Here is a 19,817-nt window from a genome sequence, read left to right on the forward strand (position 1 = left end):
TCTGGCATTACCTGCCGTGAGCTGTGGTGTAGGTCGCAGATGTGGCTCAGATCTGGCATTGCTGTGGCTGTGGTGTAGGCCAGCAGCTGTAGCTCCGATTGGACCTCTAGCCTGGGAACCTCCATATGCCATGAGTGTGCCCCTAAAAAGGAAAAAAATAAAAAATAAATTAAAAATTTTTTTAAAAAGACACATGCTCTGCCCTTGAAGGGCCCATATTAAGCCCTCATCAGCAATAAGGAGATGAAGGAGTTCCCTGGTGGTTCAACGGGTTAAGGATCCAGCATTGTCACTGCTTTGGCTTGGGTCGATGCAAAAAAAAAAAAAAAAGGAATAAGGAGATGAAGGCTCTCTGGTTTTATGGAAGGATCAAGGACCCCCTATGTCATTCTGAGCTGGGCTTAAATCTCTCAGGTCCACCTTTTTTTTTTTTGCTTTTAGTTTTAGGGCTGCACTTGAGGCATATGGAAGTTCCCAGGCTAGGAGTGGAATTGGAGCTGCAGCTGCCAGCCTACACCACAACCACAGCAACGCAGCACCACAGCTCATGACAATGCTGGATCCCTTAACCCGTTGATCAGGCCAGGGATCGAACCCACATCCTCATGGATACTTACTTCTCAGGTTCATTACTCCTGAGCTGCAACAGGAACTCCTCAGTTTTACCATTTTACAGCATAGTCACTGATGATTCTGAAATCCATATTTTCTAGCACAAACCTCTCCACTAAGTCTGTATATACAATTGCTGCCTCTGGGATTTCCATGGTGTATCTAAACCAACTCAAATTTAACCTAGTACTACTGAAAATCTCCCCACCCAAACCTAAGCCTCTCCCATTTTCTCCTTCTGGGTAAATGGGACCACAACCCAGCCTATTGTTGAGGCCCAAATCCCAAGTTCAAAAAGATATTCTATATATACAGCAATAAGCCCATCTTGATCCCATTCCTACCCCATTACTGCTACGTGTTGATTTTTCTTCACCTCATATCTAATCTATATCTAGTCCTACTGGCTCTCTTTCCAAAATACATCCCAAATCTAACAGTTTCTCACAACCAGCTTCAAGTTCAAACTCCTTACCATGACCCTATGTGTTCTCATCCCTACCTGGCCTCTCCCTTACCACAGGCCTTCTTTCTGCTCTGGAACATGTCTGCTCCATTGCTTTTGCATTTGTTTTTCCTTCTGACTGAAGCCCTCTTTTCCCAGGTTGTCACTTGCCTGACTCCTCCTGAACATGCAGGTGTCAGCTCAAGTGTCACTTTCTCTGGCAGTACTATGTGAGTCCCTTACTATCTCAAAAATTATCCTACATATTTAATTTAAAAATTTTTTGGAGGGAAATACATGTTCTTCAGGGAATCCCCAGGGCCTAGCTAAATGTCTGGTACATTAGGTTTTTGTTAAATATTTAACTGACCAGTTGACTTCAGTTTTTTAAGCCTCCATTTCCTTATTAATTGAAGAGGGATAGTAATGCTTATTTTGCTTGGTAGTGTTTTTTTTTTTTTTCCTTTTAGGGACACACCCAGGGCATAGGGAGGTTCCCAGGCTAGGTGTCACATCCGTGCTGCCGGCCTACCACAGCCACAGCAATGCCAGATCTGAGCAGCATCTGCGACCTACACCCCAGCTCACAGCAAAACCAGATCCTTAACCCACTAAGCAAAACCAGGGACTGAACCCGCGCCCTCATGGATACCAATCGTGTTCTTAACCCGCTGAGCCACAACAGGAACTCCTTGCTTGGTAGTTTTAAGGGTCAGAAATGTAGGGGAAAGTATTGAGGACATTGGGGAAGTTGCTGCACAGTGAACCTTTGCAATTCACGGCTCAGTTCCATCAGACAGACGAGCCGACCGACAAACCCTCCTTTCCCTCTCAGGTAAAAAGCGCTAAGAGTGAGGAGGCCCAGGAAGAAGTGGTCCCACCTCGCAGCATTATCATCTCCCTTTTAAGAAGCGAGGAAACTCATCCCCCAACCCCAATGTTTAATGTACCGAAGTTAGTGCGAGTCACGTGAGGCTCTAGTGTTTGCTCCGCCTTAAAGAGGCGGAGCCTCATCTTGGGGACCAATAGCGGGAACAGCCTCCGGAACAGCCCCCAACTCCAGACAGGGAAAAGGGGAGGAGCCGAGCGTCTCAGCAGCTGTAACAGCACTTCCGGACAGTATGCCCCGCCTCCTCCTCCTCCCGCCTCTCGTGTCGGCTTATTTCTCCTTTGCCGGGTGGGCAGAACCAGCGGGTGCTGATTACAGGCGCCGGCGTTGCGTTGCTGCTTTCTCCTCGGCTCCCCTCCCAACCCTCCCCCACCCCCGTCCCCCCCTTGCAGAGTAGCGGGACCGGCCTTGATGTAGGGACACCACCCTCCTCTCTCCGCCCTAGCTCTGGAGTCCGGCTCACCGTAACCCCTGCCCGCTCGCGTCCCCACCCTGCCAGCAGCACTTTGCTGCGAGCCCATTGTATCCTCCCCATCTCCGGGCTCATGCTCCGAGGCTGGGGCGTGGAGGGAAGATCGGGGACCTCTGTGCACCCCTCCAGCCAGTCCAGCGAGTCGGGGCCCCTCCCCCGCTTGCCCTCCTCGCAACAGCGAGATAGCGGCGAGGGCGCCCTTCCCTCGCGTCTAAGGCGGAGAGGGCCGACTGGCGGGCAGCAGGGACGCACAGCTTCCCCCTCCCCAGCCCCAGCGGCGAACCCCACCCCCCCCCGTCCCCTTCCTGGGAGAAGGAGAGCCCAAGCCCGAGCGAGCCGAGGCAGGAAAAGGCAGCCGTGGACTGCCTGGCCCGCAGATCATTTTTATTATCGAGATTATTATTAAAAGGGGGCAGGGAGCCCAGGGTGCGGGGGAAGGGGCTAGAGACGCAGCTATTTTTATTAAACAGATTAGTCCTGAAATAATAATAATACGCGCAAGATGGCTGAAGGTGGCTGTGATGAGAATGTTGGGGTTTTTTTTTCCCTTTTTTTTTTTTTTTTTTTTTTTTGATCTGAGGATAAAGCTCTGAGTCGACAGCCGCTGCGGAGACCCTGCCCGGAGTGCCCTGCCCCCAGCTGAGAAGCAGCGGGAGGACAAACGACCCACCGACGGAACGACCGGCGCGGGCCCGCCCCGGACGCGTCGCCTGGGCAGCAGCCGGGGGCCGCGGGCGCTTGCCTTTCTGCCGACTTCTTCCAATTCTAATCTTTTTATATTTTTTGGAAAGAACCGGGGTGGGTGGAGCAGAGGTGGAGAGAAATCGGGACTTGGCATTTTCTCCCCTCTCTCCTAATTTGAGGGAGCTGCCAGCCCCTCCGCTTAAAAAAAAAAAAAATCCCACCGAAAAAAAGAGAGCGAGAGATAGAAAGAACGCTGCAGGACCCTCCAGCAAGCGCGCTCGGACCTCTGGCCGCCACCGCGGCGGCCGCCGGGAGCCCAAGATGGCTGGGCGCTGAGGGAGGCAGCCCGGCCCGGCTGGCTCGGCCCGGCCCCGCCGCAGCAGGCTGGCTCCGACCGCAGCCCGGAGCCTTCCAGGCCGGAGCAGAGGCCGAGAAGAAAAGAAAGTGGGGGGGAGGGGGGCCGAGGTGGCGAAGGGGGAGGGCCGGGCGGGGGGGAGGGGAGGGCCGGGAGCTGAGCCTCCTGTTCATTAGCAGTTGAGAAAAATTCCTTTCTAGTTTGATCAATCCTTGTTTTCCTCGGCAGAGCCGGGGCGCCCGCCCAGCGCGGAGACCGAGAGCGGGGTCTCTCCGCGGCAGGGGCGCCCGGCGCCGGGCCTCGGGGGAGCGCAGAAGTAGCGACGAGGGGGTCAGTCCGGAGCACAGCCGGGGCTTCTCCTCCCTCCCTTTCTGGTTGGCTTTTTTTTTTTTTTTTTTCCACTTCTCTCCCTCCCCCTTCCGTTTCTATTTGTGAAGGGAGGAGGAAGGCAGAGGCGGGCTGGTGTCTCTGGCCGGGGACTGGAATTTCATCTGAATGACTGCCCCTGCGCGCACGCAGCGCCCCGGAGTCGGCCCGCCTGCGCCCCGCAGCCTGCACCCGCAGACGGCCGGCCGGCCCAGGGGCGCCCGCGCTGCGACCCGGGGACCCGCTCGCTTTGCCCGCCCAGTCCGGATCTAGCACTTCTCCGCGCGGCCGCACTCGCTTCCCCGGCCTCTCGGACCCCGGTCGAGGCGAGGGAGGCGCGGCGCCGGCGAGCCAGGAGGGAGCCACCATTGCCGCCGCCGCCCCCGTCGCTGGAGAAAGTGTGCGGCTCCCGGGCTCTGTCCGTCTTGGGGCGCGCCCCAATGTCAGCCGTGGGGCCGAGCGCAGGCCGCGGGCCGCCGCTGCCCTAGCCGTACCGACCCGGAGGCGGCCTCTTATATGGAATTTGGACCCCGGCGCTCCCCTCCAGGGCTGGTGCCCCGGCCGCGGCCCTGGCGCAGTCCGCTGCCTCCCGCTAGGCGCTCGGGAGGAGGAGGAGACGCAGCCGGCTGCGCGCGCGGCTTGAGGACCGAGGCTCCTTCCTCTGGGGGGCGGGCGCGCGGAAGGCGCTGGTGACTGAGCGACTGTCGGGGCCGCCTGGGGCTGGAGCTCAGGGCTCGGTGGGCCCAGAGCTGCACTGGAAGGACCTCCAGGGTTGGGTAGTTGGGGAGAGCTGCCCGCAGCCGCCATGGCGGAGAATTGGAAGAACTGCTTCGAGGAGGAGCTCATTTGCCCCATCTGCCTGCATGTCTTCGTGGAGCCGGTGCAATTGCCGTGCAAACACAACTTCTGTCGGGGCTGCATTGGCGAGGCGTGGGCCAAGGACAGCGGCCTGGTGCGCTGCCCCGAGTGCAACCAGGCTTACAACCAGAAGCCCGGCCTGGAGAAGAACCTGAAGCTCACTAACATCGTGGAGAAGTTCAACGCCCTGCACGTGGAGAAGCCGCCCGCGGCGCTGCACTGCGTGTTCTGCCGCCGCGGCCCCCCGTTGCCCGCGCAGAAGGTCTGCCTGCGCTGCGAGGCGCCCTGCTGCCAGTCCCACGTGCAGACGCACCTGCAGCAGCCCTCTACCGCCCGCGGGCACCTCCTGGTGGAGGCGGACGACGTGCGGGCCTGGAGCTGCCCGCAACACAACGCCTACCGCCTTTACCACTGCGAGGCCGAGCAGGTGGCGGTGTGCCAGTACTGCTGCTACTACAGCGGTGCGCATCAGGGACATTCGGTGTGCGACGTGGAGATCCGAAGGAATGAGATCCGGGCAAGTACCCTGCACACATACACACACACACTCCCTACTGCCTGGGGACCACCCATCCCGATAGGCTGACTCTTGTGACATCAGGCCTGAGGGCCCCCTTCCAAACTCTACTACTCTGTAAGTTTGGAGGCAAGATCCTGGCAAGAAGGGTCCCCAGTCCCTCCTTCATGGATTCCTGCACCTGTGCTCATAGGGTCCCTCTTGTCAGTCATGTATAAAATTGAGGTGTGGGGTTGTCAGGGTTAGAGTTTGGGTGCTGCTTTTCTGTTTTGCCCGCAGCTCCCTCCCCCTCCCGGCGTTGTTTCCGTAGGCTCTACGGGAAGTCACCAAAGGCAGTGACCCAGGTCCTGCTTCTCCAGCTGCTGTTTATGTAATGAGTGTCCTGGTGCCGCTGCTGTGGCTGACATGATCCATGATGCTGGCATACCAATGAGGAAGTAAACAAAAGCAGCCATGTTAGTTTCAAGCCCTATTGGAAACACTCTGGGGGGGGAGGTGGAGGGGAGCTTCCGGAGGGAGAGCAGAACTCCTGGTATCTATCTGGCCAAGGCCTGGCGAGCCAATGGCATCGTGGGACAGCATCTCAACTATTTGGATTATTCCCCATAGTCTACTCTCTATGTGAGAATATCTGTTCTCTGTGTGCTTGTGTGTTTTGCACCCGTCTGCATGAACAAACCTTAAAGTATGTCTTCATCACCCTGAGCCCTTTTCTCCCAGCCCAGCCCTCTGTCACAGCCCTCCCACATTTGGGGAGGGGAAGTGGAAGACGGAAAAAGAATCCTGTGGGTTTAAGGTTGAGCCGCCTTGCAATCTGGTTTCAGGCAGCTGGCTCCCCTGGGCTGCGCTGGGTGATTACGGAACCGCATCCCCTCCCATTGTATACACCCTGCAGCAGCGGCCAATGTCAAAACCGCCTTCCCTCTCAGGCCTCTGGGCCTGGCGTTAGAGCTGGACTGAAGCAATACTTCCGTCCCTTCAGTGGAGGGGGGCTCCTCCTAGGCCCTCCCTGGTCCCCTGGCTTTCAAGGTTGAGTCATACCAGAAGGAAGGGGTTGGCCTGAGTCTGTCTGAGCCATCTCCGAAGCCCCAGCTTGGGGCCTGGGTGTGATATCATGGGGGTGAGGTTGGGCTTTGGTTGGACTGGGAGTGTTTATGGGTGGGGGCCCCGGAGGCTAGTTGAGGCCGGTGGGGAGCTTGGGTATGAGGAAGCTCTGAGCAGAAGACGGTTGTAGATGGGGGCTGTTTCCTGTTTGGGGGGGGGAGTGGGAACCAGTGAGAATGAGTCACTATTTAGCAATTAAAAAACATACAGATACAACTCACAGAAGGGAGGAGGGCTGCCACAGGCTGAGGGCAGGGATAACAAAATTTGCTGTATAATTAGTTTCTAGTTGGATGGGCTAGCTCTAGGGTGTTGTGCCAGGCAGGGCCTCTGGTTTCTAAAAGGAAGTGTGGAGGATGGAGAGAAGAGCCCCCCCCCCCCCCAACTCCCGAATAGGATTGGAAAAGGCAGAGGTCTAGGGGACCAAATGAGCCCCTAGTGTCTTCCATCCCCCACCCAGGGCAGGCAGAGGCCAGACTTTCCCTAGTATTGGGAAGCTGCTGCTATTAATAAAGATGGAAGGGCTGGGGGAGGAGGCTGGGAAAAGTGCAGAAGCAGGAGAAGGAAGGCTGTCCAGTTCTCTGTCCTGGGATTGACAGTGGAAAGTGAAAGAGATGTGGCTGAAAGGCATAGAGAAGGGGGCAGCGAGCATGGTGGCGAGGGACTGTGTGCCTGCACCCAAGGCTTTGCCCTTAGCTGTGTCAAGGGCTCAGGTGTCTTTCATTTGGGTGGGGGAGGAAACACAGTTGTACTCGATTTGGTAGCAGGAGAGCATCTATAGATGTGGGTCTTGTGTTTGCGAGCATCTTTGAGAGCATCTGCTCTGCCATCAAATGGACCTGTCTCCTGTCTGTATAGTTAGGAGTTGGAGTTCCCACCAGCAGGTCCCTGATCCCTCAGCTCATGGAAGGAACTGGATAGAAGCAGGCCCTGAACTTTGTCAGCAGCTCCATGTGTGCGTGCGCCTGCATGCGTGTGTATGTGTGTGTGCGCGTTCCTGTTCCTGGTGTGGGTAGGCTCAGAAGTAGTGGGTTACATCACAGCCAGATGTGCAGTTCTGTGCACTCAGCATCTGTGCCCCACAGCCTGAGTCTCGTCCCTCTCCAGGCTCCCCCTGCCCCAGGCATTCCAGATTCTCCGGTGTCCCAGGGCACTGGAGTTGGAAACCCTTCAGTGGCCCAGCGCTGCTCATTGTGGGTTGGATGTGTTGAAGGAGGAAGAAGAGGGGCCCCACCCTTGGGGGAGGGGGTGAGCCACAGGGAACCTGAATGGAAGAACCCATTACTCAGTTCATCCTCTCTAGCCCAGCCTGGGGAGGGGCCTTTTCCTGGGCCTCTTTTCCCTTGTGGGAGGGCGTCTGTCTGATGAAGGCAACATCAGATAGAGGAGCAGAAGCGTGGCAACCTGGCACATGCCTGAAAATACAGCTCTGCTTCTTGTGCTTCCTCTTCTATTGTCCCAGGTGAGGGCCAGGGGCTGCTGAAATGCCCTGTTGGCCAGAAATAGGAAACCCCGATCAATATCCCCTTGCTGGCTCCCCACCCTCATACTCAAAGCACCTACATGGGCCAGCAGAAAGGTGAGCAGGACTTCTGGCCAGTGGGGGTCTAGCAGGGGGTCTCAGAGTCAGGCCTTGGAAGTCCTAGCCTTACTCTGCCCCTGCAAACCCACTGTGAGGCCACTTGCCCTGAGGCCTGAATGCCCACTGGGTAGACCCCAGAGACCCTCTTTGAGACACGCCTGGACCCCAAATATGTTCTCTGAGGCTACGGGAGGCTAAGGGCCCAAGACTGGGATATCCTGGTGGGCTCAGGCATGGCAGCCCTGGGTATTCAGACCCTCTTCCAGCCCCGAGGCTTAGGGGATCATGTGAGCAACTGGTATAGCTAGGAGCACCCCTATTTCATGACCTCCCTCAGCGTGGAAAGAAGACCGGAGATCAGGCCTAGTTATGTCTGAAGGGCTCTGCAGGGTGGGTGTGGGTGTGTGTGTTCAGGTCATAGTCGTGCCCCTGGGTCATTCTTAGCACCCCAGACTGAGGTTGGGAATGTCCCCATGACCCTGTTCCTTGCTTTCTTGAAGGTTTAGAGTGGAGGAGATGTTCTCTGGGGTTGGGATCATACTTCTTGGGCATGTTTGGGGTTGGCAGCTACTGGGGGTGAAGTTGCCCTGCTCACATTGTCCCTGCCTGGCGGGCTTGCACTGGATCCCTGCACCATGTGTCTGTCTCCCAGGAGGCTCTGGGAGTGAGGGCTGCCCTGGCCCAGCTAGAGCTGGGCTGTGGCTGCGGTCTGACTCAGGTAGCGCAGATCCACGGCTTCCCACCGCCCACCCCTTGACTGTACTCTTGAGGTCTTGGCGGGGGGAGGGGAGGCTGTGTGTGTGTGCACAGGAGGTGTGAGGGTCCTGGAGCTGCTCCTTCCTTGACCATCTTGAAGGATCAGGAAGCAGGGGCCCGGCTTGGCCCTCCTCCCTGGGTCCTGGGCAGAGAGGAGCCTGAGGCAGAGGCCCAGCCCCCCACCTCCACCCCCGGATGCTGCTGACACAGCCAGGCGCCTGTCATGTACGCCCTATTGATTCCTCTGCCTCCTGCAGCTCTGGGTGCCTGTGCGTCCATGTCTGCATGCAGGTGTTTGCGTGCTGTGTGTAACTGCTGTACTTGATTGTGCAACTCACACGGGACTCCTTTTTTGGCATCTCACGTGTATGTTTCTGAGCAGGTACTGCGTGAGTGACTGACTTAATGACAGAGTCGGCTTGTGTGTAGCTGCAGGGCTGGGAAGACGTGAGAGTGTGTGTGTGAGGGAGAGGAGGGTGCCCCGCTCGCTGTACACCTGCGAGTTGAAGCTGAGTGTGCACGCATGCCGGCCAGTGACTGCCTGCCTGGCAGTGGCGGGTGGGTGGGTGGGTGTGAGTCCTGTGTGACTTTCTCACCTGGCGAGGCGGTTGGCGGGGGGAGGCCAGGATGCACCTTCGGGTGAGCTTGTGGGGATTGGAGGTAGAAGCTGGATGGATCCTGTGATGCTGTGTTGGGGGCAGTGCGGGTGGGCGTAGGAAGAAGGTGAGCCCTGCCTGGGCCCCAGCCCTGGACTGAGCAGGCAGGCCTGGCTGGCCTCATCCCTGGCTCTGGGAAAGCCTTCCTTCCCGGCTGGCCTGGCATTCAAAGCCAGACAAAGGGGGGCTTTCTCTCTCGCCTCTTTGTTCTGCTGCCCCAGAGCGCTGCTCTCTGCATGGCAAAAGCTAACTCCGCTCCGCAGCTGGGAAACCCTCTCTGGGGTCTGCCTAGGCTTGCCTCCGAGCTGCTGCCTTTCTCCCTGCCCTGCCTCCTGCCCTCCAGCCTCTTTTTTCTGGGTCTGTGGTTGCCCCCAGCCTGGGGGTCCACGAGGTGGCCCCAGCAGGGGCTGAAGCCTCCGAGGGGGCGTCCGGGGCAGGCAGAAGCAGCTCTGAGATGAGGAGGGAGTACTCTGGGACCAGGGCTTACGTGGGAGAGGGGACAGCGGCTTTGGCTGCTAGGAAGGGTTAGGATGGGGTAGCTCTGAGCAGGGGCTGCATCCAGAGCTGGCCCGAGAGTCAACCGGGCAGGGATCTGAGCAGGATGGGGTGCTCCAGTGGCCCAGCTAGCTCCTGGGGCCCTGGTCCCACCTGACCTTGTTTCTCTTCAAGGGTAACTTGAGGGTTTTACTATTATTATTTCTTAGCTTTTATACAGCCTAAAGTCCCCACAGCCTTATGCATCTGCTGAGTCCAGTCAGTCTCCAGAGGGCTGTGAGGCGTTCCCAGGGCAGGAACGTCGGGGGCTCACGAATGTCCCCCTCGGGGCTGGAAGGGGCGTCAGAGGGAGCCACTCAAGGCAGAGTCTAGAACATTGGGCAACAGGTGGGAGGGTTTTGGAGGGCTGGGAATGGCATGCCCCCAAGTCTTCTTGATGCTCTTGCCCTCAGAGGCCCAGGAGCAGAGACCACGGAAGGCCTTAGGTCCTCAGGGAAGGGACAGGGACGGGAGCGAGCCGGTCCGGCCAGCCTGGGCCAGCATGTATGGAGCCGAGCTGGGCCTTGCGTTGCCCCTCCACCTGCTGGAGGCCCGTCCCTTAAGTGCTCGTAGTCTAGACCGTGGTTGCCCCCCTCAGCTCTGTTCCTGCGCACTTGAGGTGAGCCACCGCGCAGGTGACTCGAGGTGGGCCAGGAGCAGGTGGTCAATTGCCCGCCCGCCCTGCATTGAGAGCCTTTGCCCTGAATCAAGCTGGGAAATCTCTCTGCTGTGGGCGATGGAGCCTCAGCTCTCCGTCGTTCCCAGGAAGCTGGGAAGAGAAGGAGGCTGCGGTGGTGGGGAGGGCTCCAGGCCCTGCTCCCTCTGCCCCCCATCTTCCAGCCTCTCAGCAACCCGACTCAGTCATTTGCTGGAATCGGAATCGAGGGGAGGGATGATAAAGGGGCAGGAAGTAGCTATTTCCCTCCTTCCCCCGTGTTTCCAGCGCCTGCGGTAGCCGTGACCCCCCCCCCCCAAGCCCCTGGTGTCTCCCAGGTGCTGACTGTCAGGATGAGGATCACCTGCCCCCGGGGGAGGGTGACCCATGCAAGGGTGAGCTGGCTGTGCTGGGCCCCCTCCCTGCCCTTCCTGGCTGGCACCCCCCTGGCCAGTTTCCTTCCTATTCCTGGCCCCTCCCTTCCTCCTGCCAGGGAGACAGGAGCCTCTGAGCTAGGGGAGGGGAGATGAAACAGCCACCTGCCAGGGAGTACGGGCAGTGCCTCTGCTAGACCTGGACCGGCCTGCACCCCAGAGAGCTCTGCACAGGCAGGAACCAGGCCCTTGACCGAGAAGCTAAAGGAAGACACCTCAGGGCCCCAGGGTGCCAGTGCTGCCAGGAAAGGATTGGAGAAAAGCCTAGGAGAGGGAAGGGGCTGAGCCCCGCCTCCAGGACCGGGCAGGAAGTACCTCCCTTGGCTGCGTCCTAAGGGGTCAGCCCTGGACTCCCTGAAGGGGTTTGGAGGGTGGGAGTGGAACGGCCCAGTCCCTCGCCTCTGAGGGAAGTGGGGGCTGGAACCTATCTGGGGCTGCCTCTCCTGCGCCACATTTGGGACTCAGCTGCAGGTGCCCCCCCACCCCACCCCCCGCCTGACACTGATGGGTTTGGTCATGGGAAGTAGTTTCGCAGGGAGACGTGGTGCACGGGGATAGGGGAGGGGCCCGAGCTGTCCGCTACCCTGTGCGCTGGGCAAGCTGGGCAAGCAGGAGCAGCTGGAAGCCTGAGCTGCATCTGGGGACTGTCCTCCTGAGTGTGGGGATGAGGCAGCCAGCAGGCAAACATTTGAGGGCCACTTGTTACAGGGGAGGCAAAAAGGCCCCATGTCCTGAAGGGTATCCTGGCCACCCTGCCTTCAGGCAGGCCTCCCTCACTTGTCTGGGGCCTTCAGGAGGCCCAGTCTTCACCACATGGTGGGGGTGTGTGTGTTTGTATGTGTGCAACAGTGTGCCTGAGGTGGCCTCAGGGCCCAGGTGACAATATGTGCCTGGGTGCATGCATGCATGTAGCTGGGCCATACTGTGGGGTGCTGCCTGCCCTGTTCACGTGCCTGGGGTGATTTCACAGGCAGAGAGGATGCATGACTACTTCTGTTCCTGCTCCCAGCCAGCTCTGTCTCAGCCTGGCAGCAGATCCCTGGGCATGTGGGGCTGAGGTGGGGCCTGCTGGAAGGATGGGCTGCTGGGGTGGGGGGCAGGGCAAGATTTCCTGGGGCTGTCTGTCTCTCTCTTTTTTTTTTTTTTGTCTTTTTAGGGCCACACCCATGGCAGATGGAGGTTCCCAGGCTAGGGGTCGAATCGGAGCTATAGCTGCCAGCCTACGCCACACCTACATCGACGCCAGATCTGAGCCGCATTTGTGACCTACACCACAGCTCACAGCAATGCTGGATCCTTAGCCCACTGAGCGAGGCCAAGGATCGAACCTGCATCCTCATGGATACTAGTCAGATTCGTTTCTGCTGAGCCACGTCGGGAACCCCTGGGGCTGTCTCTTAAGGTACTGTCCTGGGTCACTGAAAGGTCAAGTTGTTTGGGGGGCAGGGTGTGTACCCCAGGCTTTCCCAGCTCAGAATCTGAGAGGTTCACTCACTATTTCCTCCTGTCCCCAGAGCCCTGGTTTTCTGTTCCAAGTGGAGCCACCAACACAAACCCGGGTCGCTGAACGCTTGCTGGCCTTGACTTGCCCATGTCTGGAAGGGGTTGGGGAAGGAGGAAGGGATGGGTGGCAGCTTGCCTTTGGGAAGCCGGCTGAGTGTGGAAGGGTGCGGGGGTCATGGGGTGAAACTTGAGGGTCAACTCTGAGGCCCACACGGAGTAAAAAAAAAAGAACCGCTCAGGTTGAGTGGACACTTACTGTGAGCTAGTTTCTGTGCAGTCGGCTTTGCAAACCTTATTTTGTGTGCAAAATCCATGGGTTTATTCAGCGAACACGTGATGCAGCTGTAGGGTGCTGGGGCCTTAGTGGGTCCTGGCTGGGAAGAGAAGTGGAGCAGCGAAGCGTTATTTTCAAGAGGCCTTGAGTTTCGTTTGGAGATCAGACCACAGTTTGTGAGTCAGACTATAGGACGGTGTGGTGCTAGAGGTCTTTCTCTGAGGTGGTCACATTTCGTGTCTGAGGTGTCCAGGACCTTAGGCACTAGCCACGTGTAGCTATTGAGCACCTGAACTGAAGAACTGATGTTTAATTTGTTTTAATTAACTGAAAATGAAAATAGCCACATGTGACTAGTGGCTGCTGTATGGGACAGCACAGCTACTGAGGGACAGCAGGATGTGACAGCCCTACTACAGCCAGGATAGGGAGGGACCTGCACACTCTAAGTAGGGGCCGTGGAAAGTTTCCTAGAGGAGCAGGACCTTAAGTTGGGCCTGGAAGGACAGACCAGGGATGGGGAGGGGCCCTGTGGCTGCAGAAAAGCGTCAGCAGGGTGCAGGGAGTTCAGACATGCAGAGTGTCAGGGACGGGATACCCAGCCCTCTTGGCTGGGAGAGTCAGGTCACAAGAGCCTAAAGTGTCTGGGGGGAGTTCCCGTTGTGGCACAGCGGAAACCAATCTGACTAGCATCCATGAGGACGCAGGTTCGATCCCTGGCCTCGCTCAGTGGGTTAAGGATCCGGCGTTGCCGTGAGCGGTGGTGTAGGTCACAGACGTGGCTTGGATCTGGCGTTACTGTGGCTGTGGTGTAGGCCGGCAGCTGTAGCTCCGATTCAGCCCTTAGCCTGGGAACCTCCATATGCTGAGGGCGTGGCCCTAAAAGGACAAAAAAAAGAGCCTAAAGTGTTTGGAAAGAGGGGACATTGAAGGCTGAACAGGGGAGAGACCCTCTTTGAAGAGGTCTTTCTGGTGAGGGAGGATGACAGTGAGGATGGAACAGCCGGGATGGGCAGGACTGGGAGGAGAGGGTTATGGAGATGGGAGATTGAGGGCCAGAAGAGCAGCATGGTCCAGCAGCTCCCAGGAGACCGGCCTAGGAGAGCCAGAGTCTCCTTTCCACCTGGGTCCAACCGAGGGGCCGAGGAAGCTATCAAGGACTTCAGAGGCCTAGCTCTCAGTGTCAGAGGAAGCGAGGGGGCAGCTTCTGGCTTGATGCCCCCCCAGGTGTAAGGCAAGCGTGGGCTGGGATCTCTGGACTGGGCCAGAGGGCCTGTGAGACCCGGGAGTGCCGTTTGACTCTCTGCATCGCTTCCAAGGTGATGCTCCCCAGAGAGAGGCAGCGCGCCTTGGATAAGAACAGACCCTACTGCCTGATCATTTAGGTTTGTATCCCAGCTCTGACGCTTACTAGCTGTCTGGATGAATTACCTAGCCTCTCTGGTCTCCTCATCTCTGAAATGGGGATGGTAATAGTACTTAGAGCATTACTGGAATGATTGGATGCGTTTATACAGGAAAAGTGCTTAGAACGGAGCACCTGGCCTGACCCTGCCTCAGAAAGCTCGTGGTTTAGATGTGTGTGTGGGAAGCTATTCCAGGCTTTCTGTTCCTGGGGACTGCGGTCACCAGTCCCCCGGAATGCCATGGGGGCTCAGAAGGGGTTGGGTGGCAGAAATTTTTGGTCATTTGGGTCAAAGGATCTAACTGGATGAGTCTGTTCTGCGGAAGGAAGGATGCTGTGCACCCATGTCAGCCCTTCTGATGCCCCACCCCCCAACTGTCTCTGCAGAAGATGCTGATGAAGCAGCAGGACCGGCTGGAGGAGCGAGAGCAGGACATTGAGGACCAGCTATACAAGCTCGAGTCAGACAAGCGCCTGGTGGAGGTAGCTAAGCCCAAGCCCCTCGTCTGGGGTGAGGGCACCTTGGGTACAGGGCCTTGGGCTAGTTCCTTCCTTGGGCTAGGATCTGTTGCATGGTCAGTTCTGTGCCAGAAGCTCTTGAACCATTGGTGGCTGAGCCCCCAGTGGTGCCAGGGTAGCTGGCGCAGAGCCTTGGGCTACCAGCAGGGAATCAATCGGTAGCTCACACCTTGCCCTGGGCATCCTGGGGTTTTGAGGTCCCAGACTCCTGCATCCAGGATGTGAGACGGGCAGGAGTGGCAGCCAGAGGTCCCCAGTGCTTACTGCTCATCCACTCTTGCTGCTGTGCCCGCAGGAGAAGGTGAGCCAGCTGAAGGAGGAAGTGCGGCTGCAGTACGAGAAGCTGCACCAGCTGCTGGACGAGGACCTGCGGCAGACAGTGGAGGTCCTGGACAAGGCCCAGGCCAAGTTCTGCAGCGAGAACGCAGCGCAGGCGCTGCACCTCGGGGAGCGCATGCAGGAGGCCAAGAAGCTGCTGGGCTCCCTGCAGCTGCTCTTTGACAAGACGGAGGATGTCAGCTTCATGAAGGTGGGCTGGGCCCGGGACCGGTTAGCAGGACCCAGGGGACGTTTCTAAATTGGAGTCTGCAAGGCTTTGCTCCCCAACCAGGTCCCCCACCAGGGCTCACAGGGCTTCGGAGCTGGCCAGCATGGTTTCAAGACACCCCCCTACACACGCGCGCGCGCACACACGCACACACACACACACACACACACACACACACACACACACAGAGCGTGTTCTTTCTAGCTTTTTGACCTTGGGCAAGTCATATGTGTTCCCTAGGCCTCTGCTCCCTCACTTATAAAATGGGGTTGAAAATACAGATATATTACCTATTGTCCACAATTCCAAATTTTAAAAAGTCTCTGAAAACTGAAGGAAAAGAGGTTTTTTTTTTTTTAATTAATTATTTGTTTATTCATTTTTGGTCTTTTTAGGGCCTCAACCGCAGCATACAGAGGTTCCCAGGCCAGGGGTCGAATCAGAGCTCCAGCTGCCGGCCTACACCACAGCCACAGCCACGCCAGATCCGAGCCACGTCTGCAACCTACACCACAGCCTATGGCAACGCCAGATCCTTAACCCACTGAGCGAGGCCAGGGATCAAACCTGTGTCCTCACGGATGCTAGTCAGGTTCGTTAACCACTGAGCCACGACAGGAACTCCAGGAAAAAAGTTCAGACAACTCATTTAACAGCAAAATTTGACTGGAATTGGTGTTAGCCATTTATGGTCTTTATCTTAGTCGGTACAAATATTCAGACCTATTGCTGCAGAAATGTCGATGTTAGATTACAGTGTCCTACTGAGGATGATAATGTCATATGTGATTCAGGCATCATATTTCCCTTCCAAAGTCCAGAAAATTCCAAATTCCAAAACATATCCTTTTTTTTTTTTTTTTTTTCTTCTTATGTGGCATGCAGAAGTTCCTGGGCCAGCACTGGAACCTGCGCCACAGCTGTGACCCAAGCCACAGCAGTGGCAACGCTGGATCCTTAACTGCTAGGCCACCAGGGAACTCCCTAAAGCACTTCTTGCCTAAAAGATTGAGGGCCTGCAGAACCTCCCTCCTAGGGTAATTGTTTAGGTAGAGATGGAGGTATAGAAAGCACTTCCAATGTTGTCTGTCACATAGCAAGTGCTCAATTGTCTGAAAGTGGAGGCACCCCACCCCCTGCCCCTGCCACACTCTGGGCAGAATCAGAAGGTCAGCCCTGCTCCAGAGGGAGGGAGGACAGGGCAGCGTCCATCTTCTGCTCGCCCTGCTGCCTTTCCCACTGACTAACCCTTTTCTCTCCCCCTAGAACACCAAGTCTGTGAAAATCCTAATGGACAGGTGAGCAGCTGGCACCGGCCTTCGGGGTGGGGGACACATCTTGGGGGATGGCGGGGAGGGCCAGGCCCACCGGGGGGAGGTAGGGCGGGCTTACCGGTAATACCTCCTCACAGCAGATGCCCCGTCCACTGCCCCCAGGACCCAGACCTGCACAGGCAGCAGCCTTTCTCCCCCTAAGATCGGCCACCTGAACTCCAAGCTCTTCCTGAACGAGGTGGCCAAGAAGGAGAAGCAGCTGCGGAAGATGCTAGAAGGTGAGGGGAGGGTCGGCTCCTCAATCAAAGGGAGAGAACATTTTGGGCAGGGGTAAATGCCAGAACCTTCCCTCTAGTCAGATAGACCTTCACATCCTGGCTTTGCCCCTTCTAGCTATGGAAGCTGTGGGATTTGGGCAAGCCATAGTACCTCCCGGAGCCTCAGTTTCTTCAGCTGTAAAATGGGAGTAATAATAGTGTCCACGGGGCTAATGGAGTAGTGAGCATGCAGATGCTGCATGACGTATTGTTCTCAGTCCAATAGACGGGAAAGGTCCCCAGAGGAGAGGAGGCCTGGGCTGCCTGGGATGGGGGCTTTAGCGACTTTTGCCCACCCTCTCCGCAGGCCCCTTCAGCACACCGGTGCCCTTCCTGCAGAGCGTCCCCCTGTACCCTTGTGGCGTGAGCAGCTCAGGGGCGGAGAAGCGCAAGCACTCGACGGCCTTCCCTGAGGCCAGTTTCCTAGAGACGTCGTCGGGCCCCGTGGGCGGCCAGTATGGGGCAGCGGGCACGGCCAGCGGCGAGGGCCAGTCAGGGCAGCCCCTGGGCCCCTGCAGCTCCACGCAGCACTTGGTGTCCCTGCCGGGCGGCGCCCAACCAGTGCACTCAAGTCCTGTGTTCCCCCCATCGCAGTACCCCAATGGCTCCGCCGCCCAGCAGCCCATGCTCCCCCAGTATGGCGGCCGCAAGATTCTCGTCTGTTCTGTGGACAACTGTTACTGTTCTTCCGTGGCCAACCACGGTGGCCACCAGCCCTACCCCCGCTCCGGCCACTTCCCCTGGACAGTGCCCTCGCAGGAGTACTCACACCCGCTCCCGCCCACACCCTCCGTCCCCCAGTCCCTTCCCGGCCTGGCGGTCAGAGACTGGCTCGACGCCTCCCAGCAGCCTGGCCACCAGGATTTCTACAGGGTGTATGGGCAGCCGTCCACCAAACACTACGTGACGAGCTAACGCCACGCGGGCAGCGGGGCGCTGGGGAATCTTCCCCCCCAGCCCCCAGTGGCTCGGGAATGATGCATCCAGAGACCTGCCCTCCTACCTTCCTTCCTGCCCTTCCTCCCTTCCCCCTTCATTCCCCCAAGTGTTTTCCTTTTGGATTTTGTTTTGTTTGGGGCTTGTTTTGATTTTTTTTTTTTTTTTTTTTTAAAGAATCTCCTGGACGCGGAGGTGACAGTGGGAGCTGGCCTGGGCCGGGGCCGCAGGTGGCCCCGGAGTTGGGAAAGCGTCTACCTCAAGGCGCTGAGCTCACTCGCTCTCTCTCTCTGTCTCTCCTTTTTCCTTCCACTCCTTCCCCTTCCCACCCCTGAGGCTGGAAGGAGCCTCAGCTTCCCCTAAAGCCTTGGGGGGAGGGGCAGTTTCCACCTCTCCTCGCCCAGCCCCAGGGGGAGGAGGGACCAGTGCCCACTGGCCTGCTTCTCCTCTTGTTTTTCTTTTGGGCAGTTTGATCACTGGCCGGATAAGGAATGACCTGTAGATCGTGGGGCTTTTTTTTTTTTTTTTTTTCTTTTCTCTTAAAAAAAACAGGAATGATTTCTCCTACTTCCTTCTTCTCACCATCCTCCCAGATGGAGTGCAAAGGCCACTTCTCAAGCAGCTTTTCGGCACCTTCAGCCTCAGAATGGAATCTTAAAGACAGGAACCCCATGTCCAGGAAAGGGGAAAGGAACTTTGCCAATGATAGTGACCACAACAAAAGCAAATAATAATAATATTAATAATAATAAAGAGAAATAAAAGAAATAATAAAATAAAAAAACCATAGCACAGCCCTTGTTGAGGTTAGTGGGAGAGGAGGGGTTGCCCGGAGTTGGGTCTTGCCTGGATTTTGACACAGCAACTTCCTGTAGTGAGCACTTTGTATGAATCGTGGACTTCCTGTTCTCAAGGCGCAGGTATTTATTCTGTAATCTGTCTAGAGCACACACGGAAATCCAACCTTCTAATAAACATAATGGCGCAGTCCCACTCCCTGCCTCGCCTCTTACCCCCAACTCCCCCAGGCCTGCCTGGGGGCTTCGGGCGTTGGTGTGGGGAGGGGCCCTTCTAGGGATGGAAAGCCCTGGCCTCGATTCCTCGGTTTAGCCTGTTCCAGGCCCATGAACGCCCATTCGTCAAGCACTAACTCCAGCTACTCGGCCTTGGGTTCATTTGACAAATATTTGCTGAGGGCCTCCCGGGCCCAGCCCCCTGCTGCATGGGCTTCGGCATCTCTTTGAGTTTCTGCCAACATGCTCTTAGCAAGGACAGACAAAGGAAGAAATACCTTTCTATGAGTCTTGGAAAGTTTACCTCCTTCAGTCCACAAATATTAGGCACATGCTAAGCGCCAGGCACTATGTAGGGCCAAGGGTCCAGAGGTAGAGCAGACCCTGTCTTGGAATTTAGTCAAACTGGTCCCCATTGGCTGGGGGTGGGGAGGATGTCTCTCAGCTCTATGCTTCCTTTGGTGACTTGGGCTCTGGCTCCTGCCCCTGAGCATGGAGGAAGAGCAGGCAGGAAAATCTTGCACTGTGGGAGGCATGGAGGGAGGCTAGCAAGGTGAAAGACATCTTGCTGTCACCCTCTTTGGCAGCACTTCTCACAGTCTAGCATGTCTTGGGAGCTTGTTAAAGGAGCTGATCCCGGGGACCCTACTTTGGCTCTGGGAATCACTGAGGGTCCAGGAATCTGCATTTTAAACTCCCTGGCAATTCTGACACATCCTGGGGTTTGAGATGTGTTGCCATGAGGGACTGGCCAGGGACCTGTTTGTCAGAGGGACCTATGGGATAGAAGGAGGGGCGGGGGCACACCAAACCCTCTTCTGTTGCAGGTGGGGGGGGGGGCGGGAGGGGGAGCTGATCTTTTAAAAAGATCTCTGGTTTGTTGCCTAACACTTTGCATGGGTCTGCTTATTTGTAAAGCAGCCTGTGCCCTTCTGGACCAGTAGGAGGGGAACGTTTGCTCAGGTTCTTTTCCTGGTCTAATTCTCTTTTCCCTGGTCTGGGTAGAACCAGGGCCTGAACGCCTGCCGCCCCAGGAAACCTGAAGCAAGATGATAGGGAGTTATGGGTAAGTCCTATGCCAGGGGTCCAAGACTCGCCGACTCTTAGTCA

The 19,817-nt window shown here is 57.1% G+C and overlaps 1 protein-coding gene across 1 annotated transcript; it reads left to right on the forward strand.

Annotated features, from left to right (window-relative positions):
• The first annotated feature begins 3,605 nt into the window (after positions 1–3,605).
• TRIM8 (tripartite motif containing 8) lies at positions 3,606–18,687 on the forward strand. The gene is made up of 6 exons (XM_047760289.1): positions 3,606–5,198; positions 14,489–14,584; positions 14,916–15,149; positions 16,434–16,465; positions 16,604–16,719; positions 17,066–18,687. Exons 1-6 carry the CDS (start codon positions 4,629–4,631, stop codon positions 17,671–17,673), a joined length of 1,656 nt encoding a protein of 551 aa, XP_047616245.1. The 5' UTR covers positions 3,606–4,628; the 3' UTR covers positions 17,674–18,687.
• Positions 18,688–19,817: the final 1,130 nt, after the last annotated feature.

This window comes from Phacochoerus africanus, chromosome 15 (assembly GCF_016906955.1).
Source record: "Phacochoerus africanus isolate WHEZ1 chromosome 15, ROS_Pafr_v1, whole genome shotgun sequence".
NCBI classification, from domain to species: domain Eukaryota; kingdom Metazoa; phylum Chordata; class Mammalia; order Artiodactyla; family Suidae; genus Phacochoerus; species Phacochoerus africanus.

Coding starts and splice junctions, on each gene's coding strand:
- TRIM8 (XM_047760289.1), top strand. CDS start 4,629: ATGGCGGAGAATTGGAAGAACTGCTTCGAGGAGGAGCTCATTTGCCCC. Junction 5,199..14,488: donor TCCGAAGGAATGAGATCCGG/GCAAGTACCCTG, acceptor CTGTCTCTGCAG/AAGATGCTGATGAAGCAGCA. Junction 15,150..16,433: donor AGGATGTCAGCTTCATGAAG/GTGGGCTGGGCC, acceptor CTCTCCCCCTAG/AACACCAAGTCTGTGAAAAT.